This window comes from Bos taurus, chromosome 13 (genome assembly GCF_002263795.3).
Source record: "Bos taurus isolate L1 Dominette 01449 registration number 42190680 breed Hereford chromosome 13, ARS-UCD2.0, whole genome shotgun sequence".
NCBI classification, from domain to species: Eukaryota; Metazoa; Chordata; class Mammalia; order Artiodactyla; family Bovidae; genus Bos; species Bos taurus.
The window spans coordinates 76,838,815-76,858,799 of NC_037340.1; the positions used below are offsets into that span (position 1 = coordinate 76,838,815).

At 54.2% G+C, this 19,985-nt stretch overlaps 1 protein-coding gene across 2 annotated transcripts in view; it reads right to left on the minus strand.

Moving 5' to 3' along the window:
- Positions 1 to 1,799: 1,799 nt before the first annotated feature.
- PREX1 (phosphatidylinositol-3,4,5-trisphosphate dependent Rac exchange factor 1) overlaps positions 1,800 to 19,985 on the minus strand; it is a 181,152-nt gene continuing 162,966 nt past the window's right edge. For both annotated transcript variants that reach the window (XM_025001304.2, XM_025001303.2), the window contains 13 exons: positions 19,023 to 19,105; positions 18,772 to 18,862; positions 16,734 to 16,862; positions 15,113 to 15,154; positions 13,304 to 13,521; positions 11,374 to 11,473; positions 9,172 to 9,315; positions 8,962 to 9,076; positions 7,430 to 7,496; positions 6,208 to 6,380; positions 5,595 to 5,697; positions 5,276 to 5,343; positions 1,800 to 3,540 (listed from right to left, as the gene is read on the minus strand). In XM_025001304.2, the coding sequence (XP_024857072.1) occupies positions 3,498 to 3,540; positions 5,276 to 5,343; positions 5,595 to 5,697; positions 6,208 to 6,380; positions 7,430 to 7,496; positions 8,962 to 9,076; positions 9,172 to 9,315; positions 11,374 to 11,473; positions 13,304 to 13,521; positions 15,113 to 15,154; positions 16,734 to 16,862; positions 18,772 to 18,862; positions 19,023 to 19,105 (1,376 nt within the window). In that variant the 3' untranslated portion in view covers positions 1,800 to 3,497. The remainder of the gene's footprint in view (positions 3,541 to 5,275; positions 5,344 to 5,594; positions 5,698 to 6,207; positions 6,381 to 7,429; positions 7,497 to 8,961; positions 9,077 to 9,171; positions 9,316 to 11,373; positions 11,474 to 13,303; positions 13,522 to 15,112; positions 15,155 to 16,733; positions 16,863 to 18,771; positions 18,863 to 19,022; positions 19,106 to 19,985) is intronic.

Sequence of the window (19,985 nt, forward strand, 5' to 3'; positions counted from 1 at the left end):
GTGTGTTAGGCCGGGTGGGAGATGGAAAACTGACTTTGCCCAAAGGCAGTGGCCATGCCTCAGCTTCAGGTGATGTGTGACCAGGCAGGACACATGGTCCCACAAGGGCCACTGGGACCAGAGCATCTGAATTTTCAAAAGAAACCCAAATTCAGGATTTGGAAGTGAAAGCTGCCGGTTCTTGAGCTTCTAATTCAAAATATCAGGAAAACGAAAACAAAACCACATCAGTTTCCAACTTTCAGCTTGCTCACTGCCAGTTTAAGACGTCTGGTCATTTACAAAACACCCCTTCTCTGTAACAGGCCTTGATGCTCCACTTTGTACCGAGAAAGGCCTTCCAGAGCAAGAAACAGCCCCAGGCTTCCACCCCATTTGTTGATGCAGCTCTGTTGTCTGAGAAGGAAGGTGACTTGCTCAAGGCTGAAGAGACCTTAATTCTCAGTTCCAAACCAAAGCTGCCCGTGTCCATCACTGCAGGAAAACTCACTCATCTTGCTGCAGGCCCTCTGGGTGCAGAACAGGGAGACGCTTCTGCTTCCTGTAAGTGTCTGCCTGGAGGAAGGCAGCAAATCCTCCCTGTTGACCCCAAATATATATCTAGGTGATGGCTCTCCCCTTAGAGTGATTTTCCCGGGATCCAAATACAGGCTTCAGATAATTCAAGTAATCAGTCCATCACTGTGCCCCAAATCCCACCAGGATCTACTCTCATCTATAACGTTATTGAGTCTTTCGAAACCTGTAATTGAAAGACACGAGGCTCTTTCCGGGAGAGACCCAGAGCCTGGGTCTGGAGAGAATAAGCTCTGAGAGCTAGTTTGGAAGGAAAAGAGATGAAAAGAGAAGGGGCTCTCGTCCAAAATGGCAGGACTCAGGGAAGGCCCAAGCGCGCCCATGAGAGTGAGGGCTTCAAGAGGAAGGCACCCTCAAAGAAGCCTTTCACAGAGCTCAGTGTTTTCCAAAGTGTGGGAAAGGAGGGAAGAGAGAGGGATGGGGAGGGAAGGAACAGGGTAGGGGGGAGGGAAGGAACAGGGTAGGGAGGAGGGAGGGAGACGGGGAAAGGCATGGGGCAGACAATTCAGGCCTGAGGATTAGATTTCTCTGCCTGGGCAGACAGACCCAGGCAGCTTCATAAAGATGGCTCAGGGCCTTGGCAGGTGAGAACCGGTGGACAGCCTTGGGACCTAGACCACAGGACCCAGTGTGCGGTACCATATCTGCATGGCTCTGTTCTGATTGGCCCGTGTGTGGCCAGTGTGAATTCTGATTGGCCAGGAACCAGCCAACCATGTGTTGAGCATTTGGAGCTCCACTCCCGTGGGATTCTGGACCGAATGGACCTTGCAGGTTGGGGTGATGGATGGCCCGTCCCTCAGACCACCTTGATCCTCGGGCACACGTGAGACAGGGAGTCCTGGCAGGACACCAGCAGGAGGCAAGGGAATGCCTAGAGAAATAGTCCCTTTTTTCCACCATCACACTGAAATGAGTACTCAGAACCCAAAACAAAGGCGAAATACACATACATAAAGACAGTGATTTTCTTGGCCCATCTGAGATGCAGACCCACCGCGCGATCTCGGGTAGTCCTCACCACTCCCCTGCAGAAAATATATACATACTGCCCTCATTTTAGAGGAGGAAACTGATGTTCAGTGTGGTAACTCACGGTACCGATGGAACCGTCCTCCGCGCCATCTTCACAGCCGTTGCTTACTCTGCCTATGACACGTGCAGGCCCAACCACCCCCAATGCCACCAGGGTCACCCCCAAAGGAACCCACCACAGATCAGGATCTTTGTATTATAAACCAACTTTTAATAATAATAAAAAAATCTATCATGAATTGAATGAGAAGATCTGTACATTGTAAAGTAAACCAGTGCACAACGCCCTTGTCCGCAGGGAACCCTCTCCCTTTCTGCCATGGGGGTCCTATATTTGTATCAGGCCACCTCTGTCCAGCGACAAGCTCACCTCTTGCAATCTGATGCAGGGTGGCAAGAGAGGGAAGGTGACTCCTGGGGATTCAGGGAGCCAAGATGTTGATGCGGCTTCAAGCCTGCAGGGCAGAGGGAAACCTACACCTGATTTCACCCATCAGCCAAGGCTGGAAAGGCATGTCCCTGCTGGTGACAGGAGCTGGAGGGGACAAACTCCAGGGGTGGGTAGGGTGGGGAAGGGGGCCGGACAGGGGGTAGATCCTGTGTAGGTTCCTGTGCCCTGGTGGGCAGGGTAGCTTCCTGTCTCTCTGGCTGGCTGAGAAGTCCCAAATGCCCTGCTGCTGCCTTGCTCTGGATTAACATTAAAAAATAAATTACAGAAGCCACCACTCAGGGTTTGCCAGCAGCCCCTCTACCACAGAGGACAGACACTGGTGTGGGACTGCCTCTCCAGTGGATGGTTCAACTCCCTCTAGCCCCCAGGCCTGGCCCAGCCACCTCTGAAACCCTTGGAGCCAGTCATTCGAAGAACAAAGTGATTCACCCTAATACAGGCCAATGGCTAGAGAACTGAAGGTGGGTGGGGAAAGGAACCCTAGTTGATACCTGTAAGCAAGATCTTAAGACCCTAATACTTAAAAAGATGAAATACTGACATTTTTTGAATTTTCAATAATTTAGTTTTTTTTTTCTTTTTTTTAGTAGAACTGGGAAAAGTTGTCAATACTACTTTATGTTGGTCCCCTGTTAGACAATATAGCTTTCTTTGAAATTTAAAACGCAAATATATACTCACACAACCTGGGGGGCGGTGGGGCGGGGGACGGGGTGAGGTGGGAATCTCAACACAACCAATGACAACATAAAAATCCCAAAATAAACCATAGAGAGTTCACGCCATATAAATAAAGTGGGGCAAATCTTGTGCCCTGGGCTGATGGCTCCAGTTCTAATGGCGTTGATAGAGGAAGCCAGGGTGGCTTTCAACCGTCCTCTTGGTAATAAGTGTTGTGCCCTGTCCCTCTGTCTTTCCTGGCAGAGGTCTGGCTTTTCTGAGTCCATTGGGGAGGTTAGTACAGGGTTAGAGGGGGATCTGGAAGCTAAGGTGAGGAAGAGACACGTGTGGTCACCTGGAATGTGGGCTTAGAAGGAAACCAGGGGTTTCCAAAGTGCAGGTTGAGTCATCCCGAGGGAGTTGGGGCCACGGGCCTCCAGCTGCAGCGCCCCTGACATCTCCCCTGTGTCCTGGGGACTTCTGGACAGGAGCCCAGGCCCTGGAGGCACCCATCAGTTCTGTGGGTCCCCAGGACCCCCTCTGGCTTCTGGCAGAAGTGTGGAGAATGTGCTGGGCCAGGGCCAATCTCCAGTTCATCCACGAGTCAGGGCACCGTTTATCCTCCCAGGAGGTGACATGATGGAGGAGGCCGGGCAGATCTCGAGGCAGGCGGAGTGGAGGCCTTGGGCCAGCTCTGGAGAAGGCCGCGTGGCCCCCTGTGTCCTTGTGAACCCCGGCTCCAGAGGATGCAGCCGGGCATCAGGCACCTCGGCGTTTAGAGGTCTCCATCCACCGGTGGCTGGCAGAGGCGGTAGAGCCTGGTGGATGGAGGTGAAGAGGATGAGGGGCGGCCACGGCCCGTTATTATTATCGTCGCAACATGTGATTTATGTGAACGTGCAATCATGCCCAGAAAGCAAAACTCAGCAGGTGTAAAAAGATGCAGAGTAAAAAATTACTGAGGTTGCCCACACTCTGCTCCAGCAGGCCAGTCCCCGCCCCTCAGCAGTCTTGCTCCCTCCAGACTGGCAAGGGGTTTACACATACAACGCAAACACATGCACCCGTGTGTGTCAAGATACGCGTGTGGGTGTGTGATTACACGTGTGGGTATCTGTGCATTTTTCCACACTAATGGTGGCCAAGTAGACCCAGCACTCTGCCCCTGGAGTTTTTCATTTAATCCATCTTGGGGGCTTCTCCCTGCAGCACGTGCAGACCTGCCTTGGCTTTCTTTCTGCACTGGGAGGATTCTGAGCCCCACCTTCAAGTAAGAAGGAGTCACTGAGAGGTTTCAAGCAGGAGAGAGCATATATGCCGTGCGAGAAGGATGGCAGGGGGACCAGACAGGAGATGGCCACAGAGACACAGACAAGACAGGGAAGCAGGAAGGCACAGGGGTCAGGAAGGGGATGGTCTGGGTTCAGAAGGGCAGCTCTGATTCTGTGTGTTAGCTGTGTGACCTCGGACAAGATACTTAACCTCTCTGGGCCTCACTGTCCCCACTGCCCATGGCAGATAACATGAGTACCTTGCTCACAGAGTTGTTGTTTAAGCAAATAAGTCAACATAGGTAAAGAGATGGGAATGGTGCCTGGAGCAGGGGAAGTGACATAGAAAAGCATTTAAGGGACTTCCCTGGGGGTCCAGTGGCTGGAACTCCACACTCCCAATGCAGGGGGCCCAGGTTCAGTCCCTAGTAGGGGAACCAGATCCCACACACCGCAACTAGGAACACACAAGTAAGGATCTCGCACGCCACAGCTAAAGATCCTGCCTACCATGATGAGGATTCCACACGCGGCAACCAAGACCCAGGACAGCCAAACTCATAAAAAATAAAGAAATAAATTTTTGAAAAGTATTTAAAAGCAACACGGGCCAACAGTGTAGGCAAAAGCTACTAGAACACATGTAAGATCTGTATGAGTTCTTGTATTGCTCCAACACCGTTTCCTAAGTCTTGACAATGTCCTGTGGTTACATGAGACATTATCCTGGTGGGGGGGACGGGGCATTGCTCCATGAAGGACCCCTGAAAACTCCGTGCTATTTTTCTAACTTCTTGTGGTCAAACTATTTCAAAATAAAAAGTTATTTAAAAAGTGTGGGCCGATGTCAAAAGCAAATCAGGACAGTGTGGATGGAGAAAGAAAACGCACTAAAATGAATTATTACTAGGACAGGGGGCTGCGCACAGTGCTATGAGAAGGTCTGACACTGACTCGGAGACAACGAGGCCATGAGGACAGGAAGAAGCAGGTGGGCTGAGGGCTCTGAGGGCAGCAGAGAAGCAGCACTGGGTGAGCAAGTTTGGGGGGGTGGGGCACACAGATCATTGCCCCACACTTCACTTGGGACCGGCCTCACTTTCCCAGCCAAAGTGGGAGCCCTGGGAGGTAACAGACTAAGTCCTATTTGCCATTTCCCAAAGTAGGGGATCCCATAAATGAGAGGGGAGGACCCATCTGAATGCCAGGGCGTCTGTCTGCGGTGAGGCCAACCCCAGGGAAGGGAGCAGAGGGAAGGGGTGGGGGGGGAACAGCCACTCACCGCGGGGCACCCTGGGGCACCTGGTCCTTGACCCGGAGGTTTTTGGCCAAAATCTCCACCCTGGGGCCCTGGAAAGAGAGAACAGTGAGGGCCCAGCTGTCTCTTCGTGGAGCGCAGGGCACTTGAGGAAGTGTGTGGGTGTGGGTGGGGTGACTGGGAGATCCCCAGAAGCTATGATCTGCAGCCCCTCCAGAGGGGACACGGTCATCAGCCCCATCCCCAGGTGGCCCCTCATCGCACCTGGGCTGTGAGCTCACCACGCCCAGGCCTGGGCACCTCCCCTGCAGTCTGACAGGGCCCTGGGGCCTAGACACCTTACCTGCTTCCGCATGATGTCTGTGGCCTGCATGATGCACTTGGGCAGCAGCCCGTGGCTCCGCGCCAGGATGGCCGCCTGCTCCAGGGAGAGGCTCAGGGTGCTCCTGCAGTGGGGTGGCAAGGGGTGGGGGGCAGCACGTGAGACGTGGGCGACGTCCTGCCCCCCACACAGCACCCAAAACCCCGATCGGAGCAGCAGGGACAACGGACAGAAGCGAGAGAGTGGTCTAGCCCGGCTCCAACCAAGACGGGCGCCCATTCTTGCCCGTGTTCTATGGATGCTCCAGCAGAACCAGACGGCTCAGCCGCTCGGTCACGCCAACCAGAGTCAGGGGGCTGGGAAGTTCGGCAGCTCTCCCAGGACCACCTTCCCCTGAGGTCCCATCTCACAGAGGACAAACTGAGGCCGAGTGTGGGCCATGGCCTTGTCTGGGCTCAACAGGGAGCGGAAGAACCAGGTTTCGAAACAGGCCTCATCTCCCATCTTGGGGCCCCAACCCGCAGAGGCACGCCCAGCCCCCTCCCGACCACGCCCTCCTTCACCCCACGCTGGGGCCCCACCCGCCTAGAGGTCCGGCCACGCCCCCTCCGCCGACTGTGCATCCTCCGCGCACCTCTGCATGCCGGTGGCGCACATGGCGATCTGGCAGGCCCCCAGGCGGTAGCAGAGCTCGGAGGAGATGGGGATGAGGCCGGCGCCCAGGCTCCCGGCAGCACCAGGCTTGGGGTGGACCAAGGACTTCATGAGGCGGCAGAGCTCGTCCAGGGCGTTGATGGGGCGAATCAGCTGCGAGGTGCACACGCCGGGAAGGTCAAAGGAGGCCCCCCACCCGGCCTTCTGCCCCAGTCTTCACCTCCGATCCAGCTCCATCACAGCAGCTGTCTTCCCCACTCTGTCACCGGGTGACTGAGCCAGAATTCTTCCACGACCCCTGCGGCTGCCCCACAAGCTGGCATTCGGCACGCACAGTATGGTTCAGGCCTTATCCTCCCATCGAATTCTCTTCACCTGCACAGGTGAAGCCAAGAGCCAGCGCCCCTCCCCGTCCTCTCTAAACGGCAGCCTCTCCCCATCCCCGTCCTCTCTAAACGGCAGCCTCTCCCCCCGGGAACAGTCAGTGCCCCCACTCTCCACCCCCTGCTCCCCAGCTTGTCGGGCATTGCCAATGCAGGCACAGAACTCTGGCCAAGGCTTTCTGTGTCATCTTAAGACTCTGCCAGCAGACTACAAACCCCCAAAGGGCCGTGCCCCCCCCCTTCTCCTGGAGCCCCAGCCTCACAGCCTGAGGCCAGGAGCCCCCATAGTACCCTCAGAACTGAGGCCCAGTAGTGCCTGGGCAGAGGGAGAAAGGCCTGGAGCACGCAGGGGATGGGGTGGGTCAGGGGTTGGGGGGGGAAACAGCCCCTAGACGGCCGAGTGTGACACACAGGAGCGTGGCTGGAACAGCCAGATCTTTCCATTACTCAGGATAGGCCAGAAGCCTCTGTTTTATGGGAAATCTTCTGACTTTCAAATGCTGGCAACAAACAGGAAACAAACAGAAAGAACACTGCGTGGCCATATCCGGCGTGGGGCTCTAGCCCCAGAGCAATGCTGCAAGGAGGGGGTGCCAGGGAGAACACATCATCTAAGGAATTCTAAAGCGGGTCAGGGAGAAATTGGAATTTCTAGAATGGGGAGGGTGCTGGGGACCCCAGGAGACGTCCTGGAGAAGGGACTGCAGAGGCAGTGTCCCAGCCAGCATTCTGGCTGGGTGTCACCCTGGTCACTGTCCAACCCGGCAAACCCCCGGCCCTGCCCAGATTCCACGGCAGGTGAGGGGAGAGAGGGCACACCTGGTCTATCTTCACTGCCGTGGTGCTGGCGTCAGTGGGCAGGTTAGACCGTTCCAGGTAAAATGCCCTGAAAGAGATGAGAAGTGTGAGGCTGGGGCCACCACACCCCCCATCCCATCCCCTTCTCCCACCCCTGCCCCACCGCAGCCTCTTTGTCTCCCAACAACTCAACGAAACGAATCAGGGAGAGTGGCTGACACAGCTCTCCATGCCCACAGTCACCTGTTCCTCCAACAGCCCAGGAGGAAGCAGGAAGGGTCCTCAAATGCCCCCTCCCCCGACTGCCCATCTGAATCAGCACCCCACTCTCTCTCCCGTGCTGGTGCGTCTCTCCTCTGACACCACCATCACTTGACATGTGACACTGCTCATTTACTGGTTTATTGCTCATCTCCCCTTCTAGAATAGCACTCAGCCAAATAGTTGACATTTTAAGCTGTGTGGACCAGTCTGTCTCTCTAGAGATGCTATGCAGCTCTGCTGTTGCAGCACAAAAGCAGCCATAGACGATACATACAGGGATGAACATGGCTGTGTGCTAATAAAACTTTATTGACAAAACAGGGTGGTAGGGTCCAGGGGCCATGGCTGCTCTAGAATCTACACTCCATCAAGAACAGGCTTTGTGCAGTCACTGCTGACTCCTAAGCAAGCACCCAGAACAGAGCCTGGCCCACAGAAGGTTTCAACTGACAGGTGCTGAAGGAAGGGATGAATGCAGATCACAGAGACCATATTTTAAATATTCAGCAAACGGCAGAGAACAGACCGATGGCACTGATCGATCCAAAGAGATGCCAGATGTAATAACAGAGGTGACTGTTCTCCCTGCACAGACAAATGAAAGTATCATTCTCCCATTTCCGAATGGTAAAGCTGGGCTAGGCCCGCTTACCACACCCTGACACCCTGGTGTCCTGCTTCTCAGCCCACCTTCTTCATGGCGGGAGAAGGTGAGGCGGAAGGAGGAAGGGGCCAGAGTCAGGGCAGCAGGAGTGGGGCTCCTTCCTTGGGCCCAAGGCTTCCTCCTGGTGAATGTGACCCCTACTCTCCTCTTCTCCTTGGCGGGCGGTGGGGGCGGGGGGGGCGGTGGGGGGGGCGGGCGTCTCCTCTGAGCAGGGCCAAGGCCCTGGGGTCACACCCCTCACTCACAGGCTCAAGGATCCTAGGGCCCCCCGTCACAGCTCCCTCCCCCATGCAGAATGAAACAGGCATCCCCTCCCAGCTGGCAGGACCTGCTACGAAGCCAAGCAGACCCAGTTCAAAGCTCAGCTCAGCCAGTGTCTAGCTGCATCCCTTGGGTGTGCTCCCTGGGCCTCAGTTTCCCTCATCTGTAAAATGGGTTAGAAAGGTAACTACTGTGAGAATCTGAGGAGCTCGTGTAGGCAGAGGGACTGACACCCAGTAGGTGCTCAAGAAACGGCACTTTGCCCTCCCAGGCACTGGGGGCTCTCTGGTGCCTTCCACGCAAAGGCCCCCTCCAGGTGACAGTGTCCAGGATCCTGGCCCCAGCGCGAGGCCCACGCAGGTACCTGAGTTTGCGGTAATACTGCTGAACCTTCTCCAGAGACTGGGCATTGATCTCCTGCTGCAAATCTTCCACAGCCTGGCTGCCTGGAGGAGGCGAGACCTCCATGCTCTCCAGAGCTGTGAAGGGAGAAGACGGGCGAGGCAGGTGCTTGGCCCCCAGCGGGCACAGCCGTTCCCCCGTGGGGCCCCCACGGCCCGTCTCCGCAGCTCACCTTTCGTGAAGAGCACAGTGTGGAGCCTCAGGCTGGCCCCGCTCTCCAGGCGGGAGGGCAGCTTGGAGAAGTGGTAGCTGTCCAGGTAGAGGACGACCTTCAGCGCCTGCCGGCTGCCCTCAATGTGGTAGAAGACATTGGTATCTGTGGGGGGACATGGTGGGCCAGGGACACAGCTGTAAGGGCAGCTTCAGACCCTCCTTCAGACCTCAGAGCCGCGGCTACAGGCCTCCCTGCCCTCCCGTCCAGGGGTGCCCCACGCTCAGAGGAGCAGCCTCTGACCTTCCTTTTCCCCCTCCCTCAACAGGTCTGTTTCCACTGCTTAATTCTTAAACCGGACACTGATTCTGTCCAGCTGGGGAGTCGTCCACGTTTGTCTTCAGAGCCTCACCAAGGTTCCTTGCACCCTCGCCCGGTAGCCCCGGGCCTCCACCGGGCAGAAGCTGCCTTCAAACAGCACCTGCATCTTGCTTACACCCATAGGGAAGAGCACACGGCCGGGTGGCACTGGCACCCCATCTCATGTCTGTGCAGACATCACTAATCAATCGGTGATTCTCTCTGAGCCCAACTTGGCCTCTAGACAGGCAGCCACTGTCAACCAATTCCAACAGGCACCAGAAACAAAACTCACTGTCCAACTAGACTCCTGTCCACATATTCTCAACAGGGTGCTATTGCCTCTAAGGAGGTGAAAACTGGTTCTTATGGGGAAGGCAAAAAAGACATTATCCTTTCCATGTATAAAGCACAGACATACATACAATACCTAAACGGATATACAGTTTATCCATCATACTAAAACTTCATAGTGAGTGAAGTCGCTTAGTCATGTCCAATTCTTTGCCACTCCGTGGACTGTAGCCTGCCAGGCTCCTCCATCCATGGGATTTTCCAGACAAGAATACTAGAGTGGGTTGCTATTCCCTTCTCCAGGGGATCTTCCCGACCCAGGGATGGAACCTGGGTCTCCCGCACTGCAGGCAGACTCTTTACTGTCTGAGCCACCAGGGAAGCCCCATGGGGGTGTGTGGCGATCAGCAAAAAATTGTCTAAATAGGATCCTCAGGGAGGTGATAAAAAACAACAACAATTTAAAAAAAAAAGGACCAGTGGTTCTCAAATTTTGCTGCTGCGTTCAGTTGCTAAGTCATGTCCAACTCTCTGTGACCCCACACCAGGCTCCTTTGTCCTCCACTAGCTCACAGAGTCAGCTCAAGTTTGTGTCCAGGTCTTCAAACTAGCTTCAAAATCACCAGGAGAACTTATTATCACAGATTTCTAGGCCCTACTTCCAGTTTTGGATTCAGGAAGTCCTGGATGGGGCCCAGAATTAGTTTTTCTAACAGTCCTCCAGGTGCTGGTCCAGGGATCACAGAGAACCATGGCTCTAGAACTGAGCCCAGCGGTTCTCAGTCCTGGCTGTACATTTAAGTTTCCTGGAAAACTTATCTAGAATCCCAATGTCCAGGATTCATCCCACAGATTGAATCCGAATTGCCAGGGCCAGGAGTAGGACCAAGCTTCAGTATCTGAAAAGCTCCCTGGGGGATCCCAGTGCAGTCAGGGCTGAGACTGGGCTAGACTGTGAGCTCCAGGAGGGCAGAAACCATGGCCACGTCTCTCTCCACTGCAGCCCCAGAACCTAAAACTGAGCCTTACACACAGGATGTGCTCGTAATTATAGGGATGTGGATGGATGGATGAGGGGGTGGATGGATGGGATGGTGGATGGATGGGGTAAATGGGTAGAGGGAGGTAGAGGGATGGGTGGGTGAATGAATACATGGATAGATAGATGGGTGGATGGATGAGTAGATTAATAAATGGATGAGCGCGTGGGCAAGCAGAAAGATGGGGGGAGGGAGGGAGAACGAAAGGAAAGAAGAAAATTATGGTGTTAAGTTCTTAGAAAATCTTAACACATCTTCATTCCAAAGAAGGTTATCTCTGGGAGTTTTCATTAAGAACTGGGTCCTGGCTGTTCTTCCCTCCTAAGTGCTGTTGGAGATGGCTGGGCTTATATGAAACGAGACCCCCTTCTTCCACATATGTTGGGAGCAGGCGGTTTGAAAGCACTGGGTCCCAGGTCAACCCTAGGCAGCTGGCCTGGTGGCAGAGGGAGGGGCAGGGTGACCCCAGAGCAGCCCCTTCCACCCCAGAACCCCGACTCTCTCAGTGGGGGTGGGAGGAATCACTCACTGGCCACACAGTTCTCATCCAGCTGCTTGAAGGAGAAAGTGACGTTGTCCAGCTCCGAGAGGGTCACCCAGATGTCTTCCAGCATGGTCCGTTCCTCTTTCTGCAGGAGGAAGACAGGGTGGAGGAGTTTCAGATCTCACCCCTGCCCCAGGTTTTATTTCAAGATGCTGCGATTCAACTCCGGTTGACACACCAGGCTGTGGCCCTTCCAGGCAGGAGGTCCCGTGCAGGGCTCTCCAGAGCTGGAGAGGAGATCACATTCACTCCAGGCCTGTCCCACCTCTTCCAGGTCAGAGCCCACCTCTGCTCTAATGTGCCGGGTGGCTCTCTTTCCTGAGCCCTCCCACCAATCCCACTGAACCGTTCCAACCCAGCACCCAGTTCAGAGCCTGCATATCTTGTCGACTGATGAATTAACACACTGGGTCTCGGTGACTTCATCTAAGAGAAGGAAAGTGAGGGCTGGGTATTCATGTCCAGAAATCAAGTGAGAAGGTATCTGCCATCAGGCGGGCGCCCGTCTGCAGCACTGGCCAGCAGAGGGAACCCCAAGGCCACACTTTCCCAACTGGCCTGCAGTTGTGACTTCTCCTCCCACCTGGGAAAATGTCTAGGAGGCTCAGAGCTGCAGAAGCCAGGGGAGCTCCGGCCTGGGCGTGCGGGTAGAGGAACAAATACCACAGAGAAGGTTTTTATTCCTGGGGGGCATTGGCTCTAAGTACCGGTACCCCACAATGCTGAGTCACTGGCTCTGCCATCACCCCCAGGGGCTGGTAGAAGGACCCACCCTGATACTGATCCCTGAGAGTGAATAAGCAGGGCAATGAGGGATAAAAGAGAAGATGCAGAGAAAGCAGATCAGCTGGGGGAACTGGGCTTAGCATAGGACTCCCACAGTTCCCACCCGCTCCCTGGGCCTTAGTGTTCTCATCCTTAAAAAGTGGGTATAAAGGACCTGCCTTGGGGTTCCTGCAAGGGTTAAACCAGAAGCTACTTGCACTGAGGAAGTTCACCTGGATCATCACAAATGCCTGCTCACAGGTCTCCCAGCCTCTGCCCTTACCCCGCAGCCCCAGGTGATCCTTTAAGTGCCAAAGTGAGATCCTGTCCCTCCTCTGCTCAAAACCCTCCCCTGGCTCCCACCCACTTGAAGGAACAGCCAAAGTCTTACAAGAGCCTGCAAGACCCGCACAGTCAGACCCCGGGGGGTTCTCAGGACTTGCCGCCCCTCCCTGGGCTCACTGTTCCAGCCACACTGGGAACCTTGTTGTTTCTCAAACACTGCGTGCCTGCTCCAGCCTCAGGGCCTTTGCACCTGCTGTCTTCTCTGCTTGGAGGGCTCCTCCCCAGGGTCCGATGGCTTATCCCCTCCCCTCCTTTGGTTCTTGGGTCAGAGGTCACCTTCTTTGTGAGGCTCCTGGTGGCCACCTTATCACACTTTCAACTGCCACTGCCCACAGACCTTCCTGCCCCCTCCTCTGCTTAATTCTTCTCCTTCACCCTTATCACTATACGTGAGGGTCTCTCAACTGCAGAACGACTGACACTTGAGGCCTAGATAATTCTTGGCTGGGGGCTGGGGTGGCTGAGCACCCTGGAGGAGCAGCCCCTCCCCTGGCCTCTACACACCAGACACCAGTACCTCCTCTTCGTCAACCGAAAACGTCTCCAGACGTTGCCACGTGCCCCCTGGGGGCAGAAGTGCCCCAGTGAGGACCAGAGGTCTACACCATCCATGTCCTTGGCTACTTATTTCGATCTCCCCAAAGTCAGGATATAACATTCCTGATATAAGGACATGGTGCTGTGTGTCGAGCGCCGGGTCCCCGATGCCTAGAACAGGGGCACCCAGCAGGTTCTCAGTGAGCCGCTGTGAATGAACGAACGAGGAGCGTGACGGCGGAGCGCGCCCTCCCCGGGCCCCACTCACCACGGCTGGCGAGAGCAGGGACTGGCAGTGCAGCAGGACGCCCGTGGCCGCCACCTGCTCCAGCCACTTGCGGCTGGCATCCCGGCTGCTCTCCTCGTACTCCCCATTGTTGTTGTAGCGGTAGCTCAGGGCCGCCAGCAGCTGCTCGGAGAAGGCGCACACGGCGGCCACCAGGGCCTGGCAGAAGATGCCATCCCGCCGCAGCTGCAGCTCTGTGTCTGCGGGTGGAGGGGGCGGAGGGGTCACGCGGGGCCATCAGCAGGCTGGCACCCCGAGGCCCCGAGCTAGCCCCCTCTCCCCTAACCGGACCACCCATCTGGGCCCAACTTGCCAAAATTCTCTCCATCCCCCGGCACCAAAAGCCAACTCCTTTAAAAACTGACTCTCCTAAAGCAAGCCGATCTGTGTCAAAACTCAACTCTCTCAATGACCCCTCTGCCTATTTAAAAAAATAAAAATAAAACAGGGGCTGCTTTGGTGGTCCAGTGATGAAGACGTCACCTTCCGATGTAGGAGGTTGGGGGGCGGCTAAGATCCCACGGGCCTCACGGCCAATAAACCAAAACATCAAACAGAAGCGATGTTGTGACAAATTTAGTAAAGACTTAAGAAAAAAAAATGATCCTCATAAAAAAAAAAAATCTTTAAAAAACAAACTTGTGATTTCCCTAACACTTGCCCCAAACCCCTACCTTCAGCTGTTCCTTTATTAATTAGGAAATGTCTCAGCCTTGACTGAGAATGACAATGACAACAAGCTCCATGTTTGAAGAAAGGCAGTTTACTATTTTCTCTGTTTTTGAGAAGTACACTTTCTTCCTATCATCCCTCCCCACTACCTCCAATTCCTTGGCCCCTGCCTGTGATGTGATTTGCAGAACTGGCCAATTTCAGGAAATTGGTCATTTAGGGTTCTTATCTGATGCTGGGAGGAATTGGGGGCAGGAGGAGAAGGGGACGACAGAGGATGAGATGGCTGGATGGCATCACTGACTCCATGGACGTGAGTCTGGTGAATTCCAGGAGTTGGTGATGGACAGGGAGGCCTGGCGTGCTGCGATTCATGGGGTCGCAAAGAGTCAGACACGACTGAGCGACTGAACTGAACTGAACTGAATCTTCAGAAAGGGATTTTTTGTTTTGCTTTTGCCTGCACTACTCGGCTTACGAGATCTTAGCTTCCCCCCAAAAAAAGCTGAACCCAGGCCCTCGCAGTGAAAGTGCGGTGTCCTCACCACTGAACCAGGGAATTCACCGAAAGGCATTATTTTTGATGACTGGCAACAGCCAACAGGTTTTCCGTGCCCAATTTTGACCTAGATCCTATTCTAGCTGCCCCATGGCTGAGAATTTCTGGAAGGATGGGACAGAGAACACCTCCAAGATTTCCCTGGGCGCCCATCAGCCCCTCTTCCTTCCCACCATCTGCAAGGGCAGGAAGCCCCAGGCTGGGGCTGAGGGCTCCACCAGCAGAAAGCCTCTGAAACCATCAGTGCTCTATGCTGGGTCCTCACTGAGATCAGCCCAGTCCTGGGAGGTGACAAGAGAGAGTGCTCCTAGCTCCAGGGCCTGAGACTTGTCCCCTGGACACAGGAGGAGGAAGTGAGGTCCGAGAAGTTCTCAAGGCGCTAGAGGCCACAGGGCTACCTCCCCCACAGGCAAGCCCCAAGGACCCTGTGGAAGTCAACCTTGGTCAGCAGGAGAGGCCTTCCCTGGGCTGCGGTCACGAGCGCCAGCTGCCGGGACAGCCTCTCCCAGGTGTACCCGGCACGTGCACATTGCAGACAGTTGCCCTTTCAAAGCCCTCACCTGTGCACTTCAGCAAGGCCAGGAGCAGCTGGTTCTTTCCATCTGGAAGGAGAAGGGACCGAGAAGGGAGAGGGCTGAGTGGAGTAAGCAGAAGATGCCGACAGAGCCCAGCCTGCCCCCCGGCCCACGTGCTCTGCCCCGCTTTGCAGTGAAGCTCTGGGTACACGCAGCCAGGTTCAGGAAGCTTTGAATGAGTGTTGGGTGGATTCCAGAAACCTCGGACATCCAGGGGGTGAAACCCCAACTGTTATCTGCACCCGCCGAACAAAGACTGAAACCAGCCCCTGCAACTCCTGGGCCAGAGCCCCCAGCCCACACCTCGTACCTGCTCGTGGGCATATACAATGGGTGCTCACATAAGTTCACACGCATCCTAAGGTACTTATTCACGCCACCCTACACGGCCAAGCCCTGCCCACATGCAGACAAAGCTCAGACCTTCCAGACACAGGCTAACATCCTGGTTTCTTTCCTTCACATAAAGGCTCTTGGGCCCAGAAGGGGCTTAGAAAAACCGAAAGGGCTTTGGGTCTGGGCTCTTGTGATACATTCTATCCTGGGGAGGCCCCAAGATGCAGGGCTGGTGTGACAGGAACACCAGCGTCTGCTTATTGAGGACTCACAGTGTGCCAGGCCCTGTACCAAGTGCCTTACTTGTACTGACTCACTCCTCACAGCAACACATAAGGGAAGGCGCCCTGTGGACCCATCTTACAGTGGAGAGACTGCGGCACAGAGACATCAAGAAACTTGCCAGGATCGCACAGCCAATAATTGGGAGAGCTGGGGTTCAAGCCCTGGCCATCTGGCTCCAGAGTCCATGTTCTTAACCAGTGACAGCTTTGGAAAACAGGACAGCTCAGGGCCAACCCAGACTTCCAACTCAGAGTGGGCTGTTCCTGGGGGCATGAGCCTGGGGCCAAGCACCCCCTGCTATGCTGATCAAATGTCTCCCTGGCCTGGGCTCCTTCTAACCCAGGAGCCTCAGGTTCAAATGCTGCCAAGGGCCAGGCAGGTAACATAAGGGGCGTGAAGCAGACCCTGGGCCACGGGGTATGGCGGGGTCCACCTGGCCTGAAGGCTCCCCTCCCCAACCTAAAGATGGAGGCCACCGTTCATCTCCAAGCAAGTGTGAATGCAGGACTGCAGGCCTGTTACTGCCAGATCGCCTGCTTGTTCAAGAATAGCCAGATGTCTAGACTTGCATGTGGGCTTTCAGATGACAAGTATTGGAAGCAGATTCACAGTTTTTAACGCTAGAGCATCCACACCTACCTGGAGGCCCAAGTCTGATAAGGACCCTCTCTCCCCTCAACACACACCTGTAACCTTGATCATAAACAAAAGAAACCTAACTGAATCCACAGCTTTGGAAACTGGGAAGGAACAAGCTCGGCCTTCTCAGCCTCCTGATTCTGCGAGAAAGGCCCCGGGCACCCCAGATGAGCAGTTCCCTGACCACGTGTGTACTGTCCCAGGGCCCTGAGAAGTGGCACTGGCTCTTCCTGTCCTCTCCCTGGGCCTAGAGAGACGTGGGCACAGAGGTGGACCCTCCCATGTTCCACATTGAGAACTGGAGGCCACAAGACCGCCACGTGACAGCCTTCCCTGCCCGACTGACCTTCCACGTATCTCTGAATGTTGTCCACCAGGGTCTTGATGGAATTGGGGAGGTTCCAGGGGTCCTCCTGAATGCTGATCTGGATCAGGTTCCGGCCACGGATTGTACATTCCTCTTTCTGTTTGAACTCTGGAGCAGGAAAGTGACAGGGGGGCAGGAAAGAGACAGGGAGCTTTGAGAAATGGTGCCACCGAGGCCTCTGTCCCATCACTAGATTCCAAAGCTCAGAATCTTAGGTCAAGGATGCTGGTGGGAGCCTTGGGTATCATCTGGTCCATGGGAAGACAAATAGATGGTAAGTGTGCTGCTAATGGATAGTACCATACCCATGGCAGACATCACCACTCAATCTCAGCACTCCTTTCTACTAGTCTGAGGATGGGACTGCTTGCAGGCGCAACCAATCCAATGCAGAATCACAAATGAATCTCGGCATTTTCTTCTCCTGAGCCTGAATGTAGTCACAGAAGCATCCTCAGGTCCTGCCCCCTCACAGCCACAACCAAGCTGGCACATGAGCTATAACCTAGCGTAACCTTTTCCCTACACAGAGGAGGAAGTCAAGGCACAGAGGGGGGAAAGTGGCTTGCCTAAAGTGACTCATCAAGGCAGTGACCAAGATGGGACTTGAATCTGACCCCAGACAGGCTGACAGAGGCCTCTGCTCCTTCGGCCTCGTGTCTGCTACACAGTCTCAAGTTTCTGAGATATTTTATGGTTTTGGCTCCTCTGAGTTTGACATTTCTTCTTTCAGAGGTCCATCCCAGGCAGAGATGACCCTGAAATAGTCGGAGGGGCTCTGCTAGGGCACCCCAACCCCTCACCACTTCCAACCCTCACTTAGAAGCAACTGGTTCTCCTCCTGCACCCTACTGGAAATTCCTGGAGGTCAGAGGCAGTGTCTCATTCATCTCACAAGCCCCAGAGCCCACCACAAGGCTGAGCACAAGTTGGTTCTTGGAAATTACTTACTGAATATATGGATGCATGGATGCTGGTGGGTGGGTGGGTGGGTGGATGGATGGATGGATGAATGGGCGGGTAGGTGGGCAGATGGTGGATGAATGGATGGGTGGGTGAAAAGATAAGTGGATGGTAGAGGGTCAGTGGGTGGGTGGATGGATGGATGGATGGGTAGATAAATGGGTGGGGGATGCATAGATGGGTCGATGGTAAACAAGAGGAAAGGCAGGTAGAAAGACATAAATGTTGATTATTTTTCTCTCCATCATTTCAAGAAGAAAGTCTCAATTTGGTGCCGTCAAGTCCTTAACACTTCTTTAACCTGTTAACCCCTCTCGTGAATAAACAACAAAGAGCTCTGGACAGACGACAGTGCCTAACTACAGCACAAGGGCATTTTTCATTGTTGGTTCCACTGGACTTGTTATTTTATGGCATGTTATGATGATTTTCCACTTACTGGAAGTTTAATAAGTTCTTTTCAAAATTAAATTTTTTAAAGGGAAACACTTTTTCAGACAAGATCTATCAATAACAATACAGGCAGCAAATGAATATAGTTTAAAACTGTAAAAATGTCGGCAGAGTCTATGACTGTCTCTAAAACGATGAAGAGGGTCAAGGGTTTTTGAGGTCTGGCAAACTGTGCTCCAGCCCTTCCCCTTGTGTTATATATGGGCAGACGGAGGCCCGGAAGGGCTCAGGGACCAGCCCAGGGGTCCACACACGTTTTCTGTAAAGAGTCAGATAGGAACTGATTTAAGCTTTGCAGGGCACTCAGCTCCTGTCACACGTTTTCTTTTGTTTTGTTTTGATGACTCACGATAAATGAAAAATCATTCTCAGCTCATAGTCTGTACAAAAACAGGCTGTGGGCCAAATTCGGCCCATGGGCTGAGCTTGCTGACCGCCCCTGGGCTGGCCCACGCCATTCGGCAGGTGAGGGGCACAGCAGGCAGTGTGTGGCCCAGGCAGCCTGCCCGCCATCCAGCACACGCGCCACATCACAGGCTGTGACCCTGATGGATGCGGGCTGCCACCCCCTCACCCTGCCTGAGGACTCTTCTCTGCTCACCTTGTAAGCTGTGGTCCATGGGGAAATGTTTGGTCTCTTCAAAAGCTCTGCTCATGACTGGCCCCTTGAGGAGTGTGTGAATGGAGTCCACCTGGGCGAAAGGAAGCCCCGGGTTAGTTTGGCCCTAGGGGCCCTCCAAGTGGCTAGAACCTGTGACCTCTGGCCCCTGCCCTGGCTCCTGGCTTACAGGTTCTTACCTGGGGTGATGGGAAGAGCTCAAGGTCAGGCCAGGGTTGGGACAAAGATCCTACCTGGTTAAAGAGATGCTCTAGGCAGCCATGAAGCTTGTCCTGCTTGTCTGATGGGATCCTCATGTCACAGGGCAACTCATCCCCTGGCAGAAGGAAGAAACCACAGCCATCAACTATTCCTGCCCCATCACACACCTTCCCAGGCTCTCTCACAAGAAGGCAACGTAGCTACAGAGCTCCGAAACCCACAGCGGACTTGGAGCCTGACAGATCCAGGTCCCAGCTGTGCGACGCTGCACACATCACTTGGCCTCTTTGAGCCTCAGTTTGTTTATCTGCAAAATGGGCAACAGGAACTAAAACATTACACAACTGTAAGTCACTGTTACTATTTTCACTCTGAAAACGAGTGAAGGAACCAGATCCCACATCTCTCATTCATCCCCGTTTCATTTAAATCGCCTTCCTAAAACCTCCCCAGGGGTAGTTTTTGCAGCTGAATAGCTTCTGTGATGAAACATTTATCCAAAGTTCAGAAATAGCTCTGATATTTCCTGAGCTTCCTTTTCTTCTGCCAAACTGAAGTATAATTAAAATTAAATTTTTATGCACAGACTACCTCCGGAAGGACACACACAACCGCAGTGGCAGCGGGAGCTTGGGAACCAGGAGGCCGGGGAGCAAGGATGGGAGGGACGTTTGTCACCACCCACCCTCTCCCACTCATGCCTTTTGAATTATGAACCATGTGAGTGTCTATCCCATTCACAAAATAAAAATGTTAAAGGCTGAAATCCATGAAAATTAAAACAAATTTGTCTTTCGGTGAAAGTTGCAAGTAACATACAATCGAATGTATATGCTCAGTTGCTTGGTCGTGTCCAGCTCTTTTGCAACCCCATGGACTGCAGCCCGCCAGACTCCTCTGTCCATGGGATTTTTCAGGCAAGAATACCAGAGTGGGTTTGCCAATTCCTCCTCCAGGGGATCTTCCCGACCCAGGGATTGAACCTGTGTCTCCTG